Below are 19,107 nucleotides of genomic sequence, written 5' to 3'. Positions count from 1 at the left end.
CCGAGGATGAAGAAATTTTTATGGTATGTTGGTCTACTAGACTTTTACGGAAAAATTTCGTTTGGTCCCCGGGGGCCACTTCCCCCCCCGCGCTGGGGCCCCCGTAAATTTTTCGTCAACGATACCAGGCAGGGCTCCAGACTAACTTTTTTTATTAGGAGCGCTGTAGCCCCTGACTTAAAATTTTAGGAGCGCAAGCAGAAAATTTAGGGGCACACCTTCACATTTTCCCCCTAAATAACTATTACAGACAAATGCTTTGATAATAAATCGATTAAGCGTACAGAAATTATGGTGCAGTTTTATTTTAAGATCACAGGGCTCCAGACTAACATCTGAGGGCCGCGGCTCTAAGTTCTACAGAAAGTATTTGGTAGCACTGTGGGATGACAAAGCACTGAGCTAAATTTGAGGTGTATAGATAAAGTTAAATTTAATTATTATCCTTCATAATGTCTTAATATTATTTCAAAAGCAAAATGAGTGACAAAATAGATATTAGGGAGTGAAAATAGCCAATAAGCACCCTCAGCAGCTGTTTACAATGGTAATTTAGTCTTCTTTTTAAAAAAAATAAGTGTGAGTTTTCCTACTTCTTGAAACTTTCAGTTTTATAAATAGAGACAATCTTTAAAGGATGAATAAAAATGTTTTGGTCGACACATAAAAAAAAAATATTTTAATAGGATATAGTTTTGAAGTGCTGTAAAAAGATGTGTAGGCTACTTTCATAACCACAGTATACCATAGTTATAGTTATGTCTGGTTCAGAATACGCAATTTTTTTGTCTGTTACTATAGTCAATGTATCAGATTACACGATTTCGAGTCTCGACTCCTAAAAATCTTGTCATGTCCTGGACAAGAAACATTGTCAGACTACACATTGCTTTACGACCAGTCATCTCGAGCCGTCTCAGACACATATTCACCTATTTTTTACAGTCTATGATATTCACTCGCACATGTACACACGCACGCACACACTCTCTCGCTCGCTCGCTCACTCACTCACTCACTTGCGCGCGGGCACACACACACACACACACACACACACACACTCATTCACTCGCGCGCGCACACACACTCATTCACTCGCGCGCGCGCGCACACACACACACACACACACACTCATTCATTCACTCGGAACCCTTCATGGAGGACCGTTAAAAAATTAATTGTCGTGATGTCGTAAACAAAGCATCGCAGACGCGACGTCGGTTGTCGCCCACTATGAACGAGATGAAATTTACTGGTCGCACATGTGCGACTGGATGTAAAATTTAGTCGCACACTCTCAAATTTTGGTCGCAAAATGCGACCATTTGGTCGCAGTCTGGAGCCCTGCCAGGGACACCGAAGCACCGGGGAACATGAAATTTGGTGGGCATTTAGCCCCACTAGACTTCTAAGGAAAAATTTCGTTTGGTCCCCGGGGGCCACTCCCCCCCCGGGCTGGGCCCCCCAAACCCAGAAAAATGCAGTTTTTCCTAAATAACTACCTGAACCGTGGCACCGAGGATGAAGAAATTTTTATGGTATGTTGGTCTACTAGACTTTTAGGGAAAAATTTCGTTTGGTCCCCGGGGGCCACTCCCCCCCCCCCCCCCCCCCGCGCTGGGGCCCCCGTAAATTTTTTGTCAACGATACCAGGGACACTGAAGCACCGGGGAACATGAAATTTGGTGGGCATGTAGCCCCACTAGACTTCTAAGGAAAAATTTCGTTTGGTCCCCGGGGGCCACTCCCCCCCCGCGCTGGGCCCCCCAAACCCAAAAAAATGCAGTTTTTCCTAAATAACTACCTGAACCGTGGCACCGAGGATGAAGAAATTTTTATGGTATGTTGGTCTACTAGACTTTTACGGAAAAATTTCGTTTGGTCCCCGGGGGCCACTCCCCCCCCCCGCGCTGGGCCCCCCCAAACCCAAAAAAATGCAGTTTTTCCTAAATAACTACCTGAACCGTGGCAACGAGGATGAAGAAATTTTTATGGTATGTTGCTCTTAAGGGCCCACATCAACCTAGCCCATAATCACTCATTTGTGATTTGCGCCCCTCCCATAAAAAATGAAAATGCAATATTATTCTGCTTTAATCGCCCCTATCTTCAGTGGAGATGTTCAGAACTGCACCATATTTCATGTGTATGATTAACTTGACATCCTCTGGGGGTATCCTCTGCTAAGTTTTGTAGAATTTCATCCATGGGGGGGTATAAAATAAATTCATTTATGTGCACATTTAGTGACTGTACACTCATCGGCCTGTAGATGGTGCTGTTGAGCGAAGGGTTGCTGGTTTAGGATGATACTGTCACACACACACACATGCAGGAATACAAAGAAACGCAAGCATGCACACACACTGACATCCACACGCACAGACACACACCCATACACACACATACAAATCCACATGCACAGACACACACACACAAACACACACGTGCACACATGTACGCACACATACATACACGCACAGACACACACACATACACACACACACACACACACACACACACACACACACACACACACACACACACACACACACACACACACACAGACAGACATGCACATACTATTACTTTTTTTAGGTATATACATAAACACGCAATACAGCCAAATTACTCCACGTCATTTATTTTTGTGGAAAGCCAGTGCAGGCCTGAGCGGCGGTCATATTTTGTACCGCGATGCGGTACATCTAGTTTATATTTATTCAGTTGTATTTCACTCATGTTGTTGGAGTGAAATCATCATGTTCTTGCATTTTATTATTTTATTTTATATTTTTATATTTATTTATAATTAGCTAAAACTTATTGCAGAACTTATATTATTTAAAAAAAAAAAATCTCTAAAACAATCATAAAATGTTTCTCAATTTATATTCTTATTATTTTTTTTACTTTTTGCTTTTTTGGTGTTTTGTTTCCAGAGAGTTGCGTTATACTCAATATAGGATATATGTGCTTGTTTTTTTGTTTTGTTTTGTTTTTTCATATACTAGCATTCTTTACTAAGTGCATGTTTATAAGGAATTCATTTTCAGTGATCAAAAATAACTTAAATGCTTTCGTCTTTGGGCATCCACCCTCTAAGTTGCCTCTCTGGCTAGAAAAATAATATTTCAATTTACATTTGGGAGAACTATGACTTTAAAGGCTGTCAGGGGTAATGGATTCAGGCTGTGAGTGCTGGTGTCGGCTGCCAGCGCCAAGCGGCTCCGGGCACAGGCCAGGCGTTCAGCTACTCTGACAGACATGAATTTAATAAGCAAACCTTAAAGCGGGAAAAACATGTGTTGCGAGGGCTCGCGGAGTACGAACGGGTCTGAATGAGTATTTCTGCTGGATCTCTTGACATGATTGATCAGACTTTCTTTTTTCCCCACTGTCTTGTGTATGTGTGTGAACTTGCTAGTGTACCATTCTCTAGATATCTGTATACTTGTCTGCTTGATGTCGGGTGATTGAAGGAGCCTCGTGTGGTGGGGTATTTAAGGGATATTTTCCTAAAAATGTTCATCGACTCACCCTGTTGTCTGTCTGTCTGTCTGTTCTACATGCATATTCCCTCTTTCTTTGTCTAAGAATGTAAGCATTTGTTTGTGATTTTGTGTATTTTTTCTTTCTTTCTATAGTCTGGTTTTAACCCTAACAGAATAGACCAAAGTAGTATTAGGCTACTGTAATTATTTGCAATAATTACACTTGCATTGCTTTGTAAAAAATATATACATATATTTGTTTATCAAGTAGAGCTTTCATTATTCCTTGATTAAATTCGAGTACTCGTTTTTAAAAAAATCCTCAATTGCGATTTACCCGTGTTGATTAAAGCTACAATATGCACAAAAAATTCACCGCTAGGGGTCGCTAACCTCTTACTATAACAAAGGCGTAGGTTGATGACGCAGTGATAAGCGGAATGATGCGACTTGCTGTCATGCTGATGGATCTAATATTGTTTATGGATGAGTGACATTCATGTTTTTTAACATGACTGTGGTATGAAGCAGGTCGCGATTGCTAATGAGAGACAGATATCGCGAGTCCTGCGGATATAAAGGAATAAGGACATTTAATTCTACCGAACTACCAGCAAGTGCTGAATTACTTCTCACACAGGTCAGTTTAGTTGACGAATTTAACTTGTGAGGTAACGCTGCACTGTTTCATTTGGTCTAACGTTACACTATCATACTAAACAGCATTTGAGTGCGTTGAAAGTTATAATGTTAGTTTGTTTGCTATATAAGACTAGCAGTAAGCTAGATCAACATTATAATAACATACTGATCATATTCTAACATTTCATCATGTTTAGCTATATAACATTAATTTGTTTTATGTACATTTGCTCACCTGTAATAAAGTACATGCAAGAGCGTCCCTGTCAAGTTGTGACTCGTGAAGCTCTGTCATGTCCAAGTTAGTTGCGGACGTGGAGCTCTCGGCATCTCGAAAACGCCACGCTGATATTGATCCTCGTTTTAGTTCTCCTTTTGTCACAAAGTCTGCTTGCCATGGTCCATAATGTTTGAACGAAACAACAACAGCGTGCATTTAGACGTTACGCACAACGCAGTTGTCCACGTCTGTCGCCATGGTTACTATGGCAGTACAAGTGGAAACCAGGGATAATGCGGATATTACGTCATTGACAAGCGACAAGTGAACAGGGACGGGCACTTTTTAAAATTGTGAATTTCTCTGAATTTATAAATTCTTGGAAACGTTTAGGATAATGGAAGTACACAATTGAAAGAAATATATAACACTGTGCAAGTGGTTTTTGGATATTTTGATACAAAATTCTTACATATTGTACCTTTAACAGGCAAAATACCGGAAGTGGCGCATTCCAAGGATGAGAAACCGCATTATTAGACCATTTTATAAGGCTGCATGATATATTTAAATCAATTTAAAATCATGATATAACATAATGCTATTGTAAAATCACAAAGTCTGCAATTCGTGTTTCATAGTGAAGTGTTGTGGTGTTATCATTGCGTGGAGCACGTCTCAGCATCTCGTTTAATAAACTCCATCTCATATGCTGTGAGTTTGGGTTGCTTATAACGTTCATCTGGGAACGCAACCTGCTCCATTTCACCAGATTTGTAATATAAATCACTTATAAACCTACACCTGTCACACAGGGCTGCGGTAAAGCTACGCGGTATGCATGTGTAAAGGTAGTAGATGATGAAGATGAAGGTAAACAGGTAATATTTTATAAATCCAACAGGTAATCCAAAACGAACAGAGCAACAACACATCCAAAACTGATGACACCGGACACTGAACTGAAACCGAACATATATACAGGTGATAATGATGATACTGAGTGAACAGCTGAACATAATCAGTGTCTGTCAGTGTGACACAGGAGAATACATCAATATGTTTCTAAACTGTTGTTTATCGTAATTTCAAAATAAAAGTTTCAACCCTCGCTCTGAGTTTGCATGTTTTGATGTCCACATGTTCTTGTTCAAGAAATTACAGTGGCTGTAGCATTTCTATCGTAAAGAAGTGGCCAAATATTAAAGATTAAGTGGACATTTGAATTAAATGTTGTTTGGCGAAGATTAAACACGGATTTGATTTGGTCTAAAGTGTAATAACATCAATCACCATATCCTTTTACTGGATTATTCGTCAAAATAATCAACCTATTAGGCCTACTCGATTACCAAAATAATCGTTAAATCCCTCATTTCAAGACACTTTTTCCCCACTTTAAGACACTTTAAAGTATCTTGCTTAAAATCAATAACTGAAACATTATGTGGTATAAGAACATGAAAATCCCTAAATACCATAGTATATTTGATAGTACCATGGCATTACATTCTGATTGTATCAGACTATGATGTCGCGAAGTACTGTGTTGTAAGCAGTGTTGTTGTTGTTAGCTAAAAATATAAAAAATTGTTTGGTTAATTGAAATAAAGCTGACATAAAATTATATAAAATATTAATATTAGAATTAGTAGTACAAAAAAAAAGCTAAACAGAAATATCTAACTAAAACTAACTAATAAAAATGACAAAAGCACATGACAAAAAAATTATTTTTTCATTAAAATGACACAAATTGAAACAAAAACTGAAAATATCAAAATGAAAGCCAATTCAGAATAAGAAATACTATTATAATACTATAAAAACACTGGTTGTAAGGGAAATTTGGTTGAAACTTACTTAGAATGCTTTTTATCTCTCAATTTGCAGGCCACATTTACATAACAGTAATAAAGTCTGAGAAAGTATATCTCCATTTCTCCGAATGAGAATCTTTTGTGTAAAAGTTTTCCAATTACCAGGTGTGGGATTCTGTGGCAGTGACATCTCCTTCAGCGGATATGGTTTGTTTTTGCAATCGGCTCTTTCACCCAAACAACAAGTAATTTCCTATTCATATTTGTATTCATGTATGCATAGAACCTTACTAGACTCTGTCGCTGGACTTCAGTGACATTTTTGCTTTTCTTCATTGACTGCAAGGCAATCCATCCATTGTAATGCTTGTGAAGTCTCATTTTAATTATTTTTTTCTGTCTTTGTTACTGGGCTTTAAAGTCGTATAGGCATATAGTTCATAATAACTTTGTAATATACATTATATAGATAATTCACCCGCTATATAGCTAAATGTACCCTTGCTTCACAGCATCGTTAATGATAAATATGCTAAAGCACGCCCGCCATTGATGTGATTGGTTACAAGGTAGTTTGTGATGTAAGAAACACCGGCGATTGTTTGGTTCACTGCAGTTTTAAGGAGAAAATATTCAGCAATGGTGCTGACTGATGAATTTGCACATGCAAAGCATATTAAAAACACCACATAGACATATAAACAACATTAAAAACTTTATTTTCACCACAGAGGGCCTTTAAGATGGTAAATTCAGCTCTGCCAAACTAATATCCCTCTTTATAATTGCAGTCCCTTCCATATTGCATTATTGGTTTGGCATTTATAAAAGTGGAGCACTGAGGAACCTGAAAACTCTTCTATGAATCTAAAATAAGCTGATATTTCATTTCTTCTGATTCCAAGTTCCTTTTTATGTCAAACTTTGTCACTCGGGTGTTATTTTAGCTGAACTTTATCACGCTGGTCGCCATTGTCCCTCTGTTTTTTAGACCACCTGAGCATGTTCCCCTTCACAGCCAGTGGTGGGGTCAAATCTACCGGCTTGTAAAAACCTCAGAGGGGCCATAAAAAGAACCGTCACCACCCTGCCAGCATTCAGACCTGGCCCAGCCTTACCCAGCATCCCTTACTGTGCCTGACACATAAATTATTCAGCAAGTGGGGCTCAGCCGAAACATATTGCTGTTTTGTTCTCGGGACAGTGTTGCTGTTTGAACAGCTTTGGCAAATACACAGAGGGCTTGATTTGGAGATCCTCACCCTTCTTCCTGTCCGTGCTGTACTGTATCTGTGCTGTACTGTGTCTTTCTCTCTGTGGTGTGCCTAGCATGAAAGCTAAGTGAATGTGAGGATTTAAGAATGCTATACTGGGATTTCCTCCTTTGCCTTAGATTAAACCCATTTTAAGCCTGAAGACTCAAGAGAAACCCCTCCTGACAGCAGATGGTTTTAGGCTGGTGTGTGAACTTTTTTTGGCATGAAGGAAAAACTAATCCTCTGACGAGAAGAGTTTTGTGCTGTATGTTTTAGAAATTGAGAAAAATTGGCCATTTGCAATTCTTTAAAGATATTTTGGTTGAATAAATGATTAACTACAGACACCTTTATGTCCCAAGGGTTAATTTTTATTGCAGTACATTATTTTTGTTTAATGAAGTTCATGTTAACTTTATATCTTTTTAAGATTGCAACGTATGTATGCATAGATATTTTTTCTTTTGTAAAATATGTATTCCATCATAAAAAAAATTAAATTTGAAAGCTTTTTTTATCATTTAAATTAAGTATGAAATAATCATAACCCATTTCAATATTTATTGTAATCCTGTTTGTGTTTTACCCAAATTATGACTGGCCCTCAATGACTGGCGTCATTTCCATCACAACTAATGATTTTGCCACTAATACAGTTTTATCAAAAGTAAATGGTTTCCATGCGGTGTCAGTAAAGAGCATTCTTGATATTGGTATATTGATATTGAATTAGAAATGTGTATACGTGTTATGTAAAGAAATATGTGACAATATCAATGTAAACATCGGTAACACTTTACAATAAGGTCTCATTTGTTAAGATTAGTCAATGTATTAACTAACATGAACCAACAATGATCAATACATTTGTTACAATATTTATTAATCTTTGTTAGTGTTAGTTAATAAAAATCCAGCTGTTAATTTATTGTTCTTGTGAGTTCACAGTGCATTAACTAATGTTAACAAAACAACTTTTGATTTTAATAATGTATTGTAAATTAGTTAACTAATGTTAACTAATTAAACCTTTTTGTAAAGTGTTAACTAAATATCTCTTGTGAACAGAATATTTTTATTGTTTGTCATTTCCAGACAAGCTATAATTTTCTCAATTGATGCAAAAACAATTTACTTTACATAAAAAGCTAGCTATGATATTGTCCTTAGCCAAAGAAAGGAGTTGGACATTTTATTTCAAATGTCGTTTCCACCACATAATGTTATCAGACATAAAACGAAGAAATGCACAATTTGAGATGTGATGGCCAGGAAATGACCAGGAAAAATAAAATGGTTTAGAAGAAAATAATTTTTGTGAAAGCAAGAGGGCTAAAAGTGCCCGTGGTTGAAGAAACGCCCCCAAATTTCATCCACCCAACCTATCTTCTGTGCTAAAGAAACTAGAATGATCTCTTCTCTTTTTTTTCTTTCCAGGTCACACTGGGGAAGGTTTTGAAAGCCATCGTGGTTATGAGGAGCCTTTTTATTGACCGCACTATTGTCAGAGGTTTTCATGAGAACATATACTCTGAGGATGGAAAGGTAAAACATTTCTTTCCATTCCATGTTTAAATCTAGTTTAAAGCTCATCTTTGTCCATTTTATTCCAGTTGAACCTTCAAATTTAGCTTGAGTACTTCTGGCTTAGGTAAGGATGTAAAATCCTTGGATTTTTAGCTATTGATAAAAGTCTCTGCACAGCCGTTTAATAATTCACATGATGTGTTCGGCTCTCTCTTGAACATGAAAAGCATGTACGTATGCGTTACCCTCTATTCTCACGTCCCTCGTGTCAGGTTGAGCAGCGTCCCCTCATTCATTCTGAAGCGTTCTGTACGTCTCTGTGAAAGCCGCAACGTTTGAACACTCTTTGGTGACACTAATATGAGGTGGCCATCAAAGCTGCAGAGATGCTTGATCACAGTTAATTATGGCAGCGAATGTGAATCTTCTGAACTGCTTGCCAGGCCGGTTCTTTGTGCTGCGCGCCTCTGGGCCTCTGCGTCCAAACGTGTGTGGTGAGCAATTGCACATTAACCTCTGCTGCTTCGCCAGAAAACTCGGACTGACAGTCGCAGCAACGCTCGCACCAGGATATCAGTCGTGAGGCCTAAACCGCTCTCATTATGCCAGTAAAAACTCATTATTTAATTGCTGAATGTAGATGAGAGAGATGTACTTGCATACTGCTTATGCAATTATATTTCAAATAGAAGAGTAGTATGCCCAATAAATGTTTATTCTGCGTATTTTGGTAATAAAAATTACTAAATTATTATAACAATTGTAAATACAAATTATAATTATACATTTAAAAAACTCAGGCTGATTAAGTAACAAGTCAAGATTATAGCTGATATTAGTTCCTGTTGCTTTGTCAAGCTGTAAATTGAGTGCATTGCATTGTGGGATACAGTATTGTGTGTGTGTGTGTGTGTGTGTGTGTATATATATAATATATATATATATATATATATATATATATATATATATAGTCGTGAATGCAGCATTGAGATATGGTTAAGATGTTTAATGTCAATTCAAGGAAAGATAAGCAATATTAGGATCAATAATATTGCATGATGGCTAGAGATTTATATTCAACCATTTGTCTTTTGTCTGCTATAAACACTAAAGAGTAAAGAAACAAGACTGAGTTTAAATATCTACTTATCTTTGGGAAGGAAACTCAACCCCTCAAGAACAAGTCAACAAACAGTAATTAAGTCCAGTTCATTATAGATTTAAGATTGTGGAGCTTTAAAATCAAATGAGCTCATTCTGCTTGTTAAAATGCATTTTGCTTATTTAAACCTTGGGTTGTGCAGAAAATCAATCAGACTCTTAGACAAACTGCGAGAAACAAATCCTAAAGAATTCTGCCCAAATACTCTTTTATATTTCATTTTATTCTATTTACAGTTATCTGTATGAAACGCTGCAGACAACTCCGGCTTTTGAATCAACCTCAAAGGTCATTTTGGGACTGTATGAGGCAGAATATCAACAGGCATTTTCTTTAAACCCCCTCTATGGTCCTTACAATTCAAACAATACCACATAGCTTACCATAACCATATGCAAGAGGCCCAACAGAGCCCATCTGAACCCCCAAACACAAAAAAGGGGAGAGGAAGGGGTAGGAGAAGGGAAACTATGCTATCAAAGTAGGGCTTCAAAGACGATCTCAGACATCTCTTGGGTAATTTTGCGATCCGGCATTCTTTTTACTTCAAAGGGCAGCAGTGTCTGGAGGTGGGTTTGAGGACAGAGGGGAGATAGAGTCTGATTTCTCTGATAAATGCTGACACCAGGCCTGTTTGATATTAGAATCAGAGAACATTTTGATTTGTTGTCGTCTTTGAAAACTCTTCTGATGACCTTCGCTCAACGGGTTGATTAGTGAAGGTTTTTTTTCGCCCCCCACACAACAGGCCTGATATCAGACGCAAGGCTATTCGTTACTGACCTTTAAACTGTCAAAGTGTTTAAGTTTAAGTCCTGCATATATTTATGTGCACTTAAAGGGTTAGTTCAGCCAAAAATGAACATATCCACATCAGATGCTTTCTTAACTGCTGTTTTCTCACCGCTGTCATTTTTGTAGTGTTTATTTTGTTACTGAGAGGAATTCACACAGCGCATATTAAAGTATGCCGCTGCAAACATATTTCAAACTTCTTTTTACCCCTAAGCAAAGAGCAAAAAAGAATTCTTCCGCGAGTCTATCAGGGCCTTAAGAGTAAGGGCACACTTGAGGGCAAAATTTGGGTATCATGCAATTATTTTGAATCCCAGGGAATAAGTATTTTCATTGATTTCATGGTTTAGTTTTGTGTCTGTCTTTTTTTCTTTTTTTTTTTTTTTTAGCTGGACATCTGGTCAAAATCCAACTATCAAGCATTTCAAAAGGTGAGTAACGCAGCTGACATCTTAAGGCATCACAACAAACACACGAAACTCAGTTTAATCAACAGAGCATGTCTTTCTCATTACCCGTAGCATGTGTTGGGAAATGTTGGCACGTAATGAAATGATCTTGAATTTGAGCCGCACAATAAATTAATAAATTAATTTAAATCGCATGTCTGTGAAATCCTAATGAGATCTCTCTTCTAAATGATGGTCGAATTTCTCGTCACCTCTCGACTGCCACTCCCTGCCTTTCATCCCTCAGACATCATTTGTCCCCATGTTTTTGGATTTCATTTCACTCCAAGCCACTTCGCCCTCATTTGACAGCACCCTAAACATCCAGTCGTCTTCTCTCCACCCTCCCCGAATCTCATTAGGCTGGAATTAGAGAGCAGTCAGCCTCTGGGGCAGATGAAACTACGTAGTGTGGGTAATGCTGATGCACCTTTCAAAGAGAGGGAGAGAGAGGGAAAAAAATAGCTTTCCTTTCAAAGGAAAGAGAATGTGTATGACGAGCTGCCTGGAACTTAAAGCGAGAGGTTGCGAGAACCTGCTCGCATTGTAACTGAGCGCCTCGCATCTGCACGGGCTGATCAAAGCGCAGACCTGTTTATTTCTTTATTTCCCCGGATGTGAACGCTAACTCGAACCCTGGCTGCCTCAAACTGGAGGGACGGGCTGCCTCTCATCTTCCCCTCCCAGCTGTCACTGCTGTGTTCCCGTTTTCAGTCCTTGCTTAATTAATCGTTCTTTACTCCTCACATGTCCCCGCTGTCCAATAGTTTTCACACAGATGTTTCTGTGTTTGTAAAAAGCATTACTTATTTTTTTTTTTTTTTTTTTACACTTCAACAGTAACCATTTGAGGGTTATTTTCCCATGATGCAACAGGTATTAACTGGCCGGTTTCCCATAAGGTCTCTGGTCAGCATTGGCAGGTCTGATGAAACGATGACGGGAGATTGAAGTGGTTCGCTTTTTAGTCCCTTTCTATAATTACATTAGTAATGGAAGATGGGATTTTATGGAAAGTAATAAGGTTATGGTGTTCTTCTGCAAAATTGGACTTAAGAGTTAATCTGAGTGTAGGTAGATTGATCTGAAAATGTATTTTAATTAGGATTTCTTTGTGTGCCCATGCACGCAAGGAAAAAAATATTAATTTTGCTTTAAGAAAGTAAAGTATATTTTTGGACCAAGGTTATTTTTATTATTGTAAATAATTGTAGGATAAAAAATGGAAAAATAGAAAAAGTACTGGCAGGACATTTTACATTAAGTTTTACCCCAAAACAATGCAAAATACCGATAAATTATCTCTGAAAAATCAAAATGGAAAATACGAATTTGTTCGTATCCTTGAAGTAAGTTAAGGTGTTTTGCACCACAAAACACAGAGCCCCTAAAGGGACATGATGTTGGAAAAAATGAGAGATGGGGTGAAAATTTTTTTTTTTTCAAAACTTTTGTGTTCCCCAAGAAACTTTGCGTTCACTCGCAAAACGTTTGCGTTCCCCTGAGAGACTTTGCGTTCACTTGCAAAAACTCGTTTTGTGAGCGAACGCAAAGTTCCCTGTTGGAACACAAACATTTTACGAGCAAACGCAAAGTTCCCTGTAGGAACACAAACATTTTACGAGCTAAAGCAAAGTTCCTCGGGGAACGCAAAACAGTAAAAAATGCAATAACACTGACATAATTTTTCCTCCCATCTCATATTTTTCCCATCACCATATATCTTTAGGGGCTCCGTATAGTTTAGTTTCACATAATCATTTTCAACCACCAATTACAGAGCATAAATATATCTCACTGGCTAGATAACTATTTAAAATATATGTTATCTGTTTCCTCATTTCATTTTGGTTTTGTAAATGTGGGGGGTCGTATGTTAATGCACTCTTCTAATGACGTGAGTGTTAATGCACTCACGTCATATGTTTGTACACCTTCTGTTATGTTTCTCAGTGAACTTTTTGTTTTCTCAGGTCACTGATCATGCAACCACAGCCCTCCTGCATTACCAGCTCCCCCAGATGCCCGATGTTGTAGTTCGCTCCTTCATGGTGGGTATAGTACATTGCTTTTAAAATTATACTAACACTGTGCAGGAATTATGATTCAATTATTACATTTTGCCTTTAGCTGTGTGGTGCGGTTTAACGAGAGGTTGTATTCCACATCGTAAGAATGCATGCAAGATCATGTTAGACCAAAAGCTGAAATTTAGTTTGGTGCACACTATTCTGTGAAATAGAATAGTGCTTGAGGAAAATAATTCCTGTAGCTCACTGGTAGAGGAAGGCAATAGTAATACCAAGGTTATGGGTTTCATGCTGAAAACCGATAGCTTGAGTGCACTGTACTATACTAGCTTTGAATAAAAGCATCTGCTAGATTAAATGTATATAAACCCGTCAAACTGTGCCCTGGAATGATAAAATTGTTGATTTTATGTTTGAAATCTTTAATAATTTCACAAGTTTACCTTATCGTGACTTGTTTATTTGTGTGTGATGTTAAGCATTGTGTCTGGTCCGTCTTTAAATAGTCAGCCGACCTCTGCTCTAAGCTTTGAAAAGAGTGGAGAGATTGATTACTTCTCCGTAAGATCAATGCGGAGCTATTCTGATCATGGCTGGAATCGTGGACTTTCTCCCGTATGCGGATTCAAAAACCCGCACCATTGATGCACTTCGCTCCAAGGCCATCCTGAGGACAGCTTATTTAGAACCTAAAAAAACATCATTAGTCTCTCTAAAAAACACCTTCAAGTTCCTATTTGCTTTCTAGATGGACAGACATATTGATTGATTTAATTGGATGGACTGACAGACAGACAGACAGATACATAAACAGAGGCGGTCAGATTTCAACCAGATAGACAGATATATATAGACGGACGGACAGACAGACAGACAGACAGATATGGAGGGACAAACAGACAGATATAGATGGATAGATAGACAGATATAGATAGATAGATAGATAGATAGATAGATAGATAGATAGATAGATAGATAGATAGATAGATAGATAGATAGATAGATAGATAGATAGATAGATAGATAGATAGATAGATAGATAGATAGATAGATAGATAGATAGATAGATAGATATGGATGGATAAATAGATAGATAGACAGATATAAATAGACGGACAGACAGACAGACAGACAGACAGATATGGAGGGACAAACAGACAGATATAGATGGATAGATAGATAGATAGATAGATAGATAGATAGATAGATAGATAGATAGATAGATAGATAGATAGATAGATAGATAGATAGATAGATAGATAGATAGATAGATAGATAGATAGATAGATAGATAGATAGATAGATAGATAGATAGATAGATATGGATGGATAAATAGATAGATAGACAGATATAGATAGACGGACGGACAGACAGACAGACAGACAGATATGGAGGGACAAACAGACAGATATAGATGGATAGATGGATAGATGGATAGATAGATAGATAGATAGATAGATAGATAGATAGATAGATAGATAGATAGATAGATAGATAGATAGATAGATAGATAGATAGATAGATAGATAGATAGATAGATAGATAGATAGATAGATAGACAGATATAAATAGACGGACAGACAGACAGACAGACAGACAGATATGGAGGGACAAACAGACAGATATAGATGGATAGATAGACAGATATAGATAGATAGATAGACAGATATAGATAGATAGATAGATAGATAGATAGATAGATAGATAGATAGATAGATAGATAGATAGATAGATAGATAGATAGATAGATAGATAGATAGATAGATAGATAGATATGGATGGATAAATAGATAGATAGACAGATATAGATAGACGGACGGACAGACAGACAGACAGACAGACAGATATGGAGGGACAAACAGACAGATATAGATGGATAGATATAGATAGATAGATAGATAGATAGATAGATAGATAGATAGATAGATAGATAGATAGATAGATAGATAGATAGATAGATAGATAGATAGATAGATAGATAGATAGACAGATATAAATAGACGGACAGACAGACAGACAGATATGGAGGGACAAACAGACAGATATAGATGGATAGATAGACAGATATAGATAGATAGATAGACAGATATAGATAGATAGATAGATAGATAGATAGATAGATAGATAGATAGATAGATAGATAGATAGATAGATAGATAGATAGATAGATAGATAGATAGATAGATAGATAGATAGATAGATAGATAGATAGATAGATAGATAGATAGATAGATAGATAAATAGATAGATAGATAGATAGATATGGATGGATAAATAGATAGATAGACAGATATAGATAGACGGACGGACAGACAGACAGACAGACAGATATGGAGGGACAAACAGACAGATATAGATGGATAGATAGACAGATATAGATAGATAGATAAGATAAGATAAGATAAGATAAGATAAGATAAGATAAGATAAGATAAGATAAGATAAGATAAGATAAGATAAGATAAGATAAGATAGGCCTTTTGTGTGTGCTAATTGGAGTGTGAATAACAGGGAATCAGTGGAGGGCGGTTTGGGCCGACAGATGAATTAGGAAAGACAATGTGTCCTGACAGGTGCAGGTAAACCCCAACTGTGCTGAGCGTCCCAGTGAAGACGGGTTAGAGAGGAGAGCAGACACACTCCTCCTGCTGTTAATCAATGTCTAGTTGTGACTGCTGTGAGACCCCACAGACCCTCATGCTGCTCTCACACAACCGATGCCAGTGCAGTGAGGTCAGCCAACAGTTTTACAGCATTTCAGGAGGAAAACATCCTTATACTTTGCTTCATTTTGGCTAAAATGTGTCATTCAAGTCACGTAGTGTTAATCAAGTCTTGTCTGCTTCACATGAGGAATGCTATTTAGTTTTTGGAATTTTTAACCAATCAGCTCTTGAAGAAAAAAAAAAGGCACAAATATTTGTGTTGTTCTTTTGACCAGACCTGGTTGAGGAGCTACATCAAACTTTTCCAGAACCCGTGTCAGCGCTGTGGCAAGTTCCTGCAGGAGGGCCTTCCTCCAACATGGAGGGACTTCCGAACTCTGGAGGCCTTCCATGACACCTGCCGGCAGTGACGCTGTCCTGGGACACACAGGATTTTGGCTCGAAAAACTCAAAGATTCTGTTTCTAGCAGTGCTTTGCAGATAGCCTCGTTGTGGATAGTTTTATATTCATCATGAAGACCCGCTGCTGTTGAGAGATTTTCCAGCCTTTTGATTTCCACAGCTTTGCTCCTCCCTCTTTTAGAAGAACATCATTCTTCAGATAGATATCACAATGTTTTTTACTCACATTTGTAAATAGGACATGTTAAATGCTGATGTGTTTCAGAATGTAAATGGCTAGAAGGCTATCTACCAGAAGCTGGTCATAATCTTTAATGTTATAGGCTGTCCATTTCTTGACCTTTAAATAAACTTGACCTTTAAAAGCATTTGCTATTGTTTTTCCACATCTTGCCTCATAATTCTTTTTAAAACATGTGAGTATTTAATATTATACTATGTTTCTTTAATTAAAATAAGCCTGCACCGTGTTTGATCATGATTTTTTTTTTATGGAAAATTCTTCAAATTTCTGCTTTTTAAATATGCTTGTATAAAGTTCAGAAACCAGTGTGCAAATGTTCATGCAGTTCATAAAAAATGTACATTCTTAGATGTGTATGACGCCGAAATCGCAGTTGCTTTTTCATTTCTTATCATGCAAGATTTAAATGTTGACAGCGGCTCTAGATGAGTTGCTGGCTTTTGTTTTCTAACCTCGCCTGACGTGACTTCACTTTTGCAATGACATATTGTACATGCAAGTTTAAATTATTAAACACATTTTGTTTTAGGCATGAGAAATTCACTTTGACCACCAGTGCCAGAACGAAAGTGACTTTTTCCAAGACCTGCCATGAGTTCTGAGGTTGTTAGCCTGTTATGTTTATCTAGAAACCACAAGTCAATGTAGTCTCAACAAGGGTGTTTTTACTCATTTCATGTTTGTAATATGTTGTTTCATACGCGTTAATTTAAGCTGTTTGTGCTGCTTGAATTTGATCTTTATGTAGCCACATAGATTCTCATTTGAACATCAGCCATGATTTAATTGCATCAGCTGGAGCTACAGGGCTGACTGATCTAATGTACTATTGTACTCTGAGATCTTGATATGCCTTTCAGCCTATAAAAACTGCCTAGAAGAATCTAAACGAAACTGTCTGGCATTTCATAAAAATATATGAAAAATTTAATGATGTATAAACTTAATTCATTTTGATATGAAAACTATGGAGTTTAGATATAAATATTAAAAATGAAAAAAAAAAAGATAGAAACATATTTGGTTTGGGCTGAATTCATTTCAGAAATTTAATATGTGATGAATATCAGTAGTGCTGCTTTGAGAGCAGGATAATCTGAATCCTGAATTTTCAAACCTGCTGGAAATCCTAATGAGCAGGCTCACTTTCACTTTATATTCTGAGCTTTTCTGAAAAAAAAAAGAAGAAGGAAAAAAACTCATGAAGCTGTGCCGCTTTTTCATGATCTGCTTTGATCAAGTGAAAATCATCATTGCCTTCAGATCCCACTCGGGCTGGCGTGTGTGAGGCTTTGAGTCGAGTTACTCAGAGAAGTCTCGAATGCCTCCGCAGTCGTGCTGGAGTCGCACCATTTCTCTCTTTCTCTCTCCGACTGGAAGTGAGACTCTAGGGTTAATCCATACACCTACTCGTCACTCCACAGTTAACATAGCATCTGTTCCCCAAAACAGTTGGTGAGCTTCAGTCTTTGTTGCATTAGTAGATTAAATAGCCTTCAAGCTTCATTCTTTGGAGTGTTTTTCTCTTCTTTTGTAAATTCAAAGGTGAGAGAGGCTACCAGGGTGAAGGAAATATTATTGCTTCAGTCTTCTAGTAAACAGTGTTGGTTTTAGTAATACTGTTGTACTTTTAATATGGTATGGTGCTAAAAACCACTACTGACCAATATAAACAATAGAGTATTTTAGTATTTCAAAAAATAAAACAGAAAATCCAATATATAGCCTATATACATTTACAAATCAAACACTCTAACAGTAAAGTAAAAAGCCTATTGGGCATAAACACAACACAAGAAATTATCCAAATTTATTTCAAGGTAATAATAATTGAACATTTAAAAGTTTAATTTTATGAATATATTTGTTTACTTTTACTTGGATAACAGGTTTTGCAGTACTGGGTCACCATTTCATGTTTAATGAAAAAATTGTATCCTGAAGTAAAATTTGTAGATAAAATCGTCTGCTCGATTAGACTCAATTATTTAATTGTTTTGTTTTTTATTTAGCACAGTACAAAACTACCAGTATAGGAAACTTAACAGTACATACAGAAAAGAAAAAAAAGGCACAATGCTAATTTGTGTTAATCTCAGGTCCCTAGATAGGGCTTTTCCCTAACAACAGAATGAATCATTACAATAAAATAACTAGTTATTTTCTCAGAAATCTGATCTCATGAAGTAATAGACAAGCCTTTAGCAAGTCTTACAGAAGGACGGGCCATTCCTTTGCCTTTCTAAAACAAAAATAGCACCTCAGTTCTCAAGGCTTTGTTAGACTGTCATCTATGTTACAGCACATTTTTCAGCCTGACCTCCTTGGGTGTTGAATCGTATGTTTGTGTACTGTGCCTTATAATTACGGTGCGTGTGTGAAGTTTCCCGCGGTGCTGG

General features: G+C 37.2%; 1 protein-coding gene across 1 annotated transcript in view; it reads left to right on the top strand.

The window, feature by feature from the left end:
* Positions 1–17,697, top strand: part of med27 (mediator complex subunit 27) — a 71,159-nt gene extending 53,462 nt beyond the window's left edge. The window contains exons 5-8 of the mRNA XM_081348760.1: positions 8,870–8,977; positions 11,306–11,347; positions 13,339–13,416; positions 16,338–17,697. Of these exons, the coding sequence (XP_081204886.1) occupies positions 8,870–8,977; positions 11,306–11,347; positions 13,339–13,416; positions 16,338–16,472 (363 nt within the window). The 3' untranslated portion in view covers positions 16,473–17,697. The remainder of the gene's footprint in view (positions 1–8,869; positions 8,978–11,305; positions 11,348–13,338; positions 13,417–16,337) is intronic.
* Positions 17,698–19,107: the final 1,410 nt, after the last annotated feature.

The sequence above is a fragment of the Scardinius erythrophthalmus genome, assembly GCF_964197995.2.
Source record: "Scardinius erythrophthalmus genome assembly, chromosome: 20".
Lineage (NCBI taxonomy): Eukaryota > Metazoa > Chordata > Actinopteri > Cypriniformes > Leuciscidae > Scardinius > Scardinius erythrophthalmus.
Note: the sequence above shows the minus strand (reverse complement) of the source record. Positions and strands in the feature narration are given on the sequence as shown.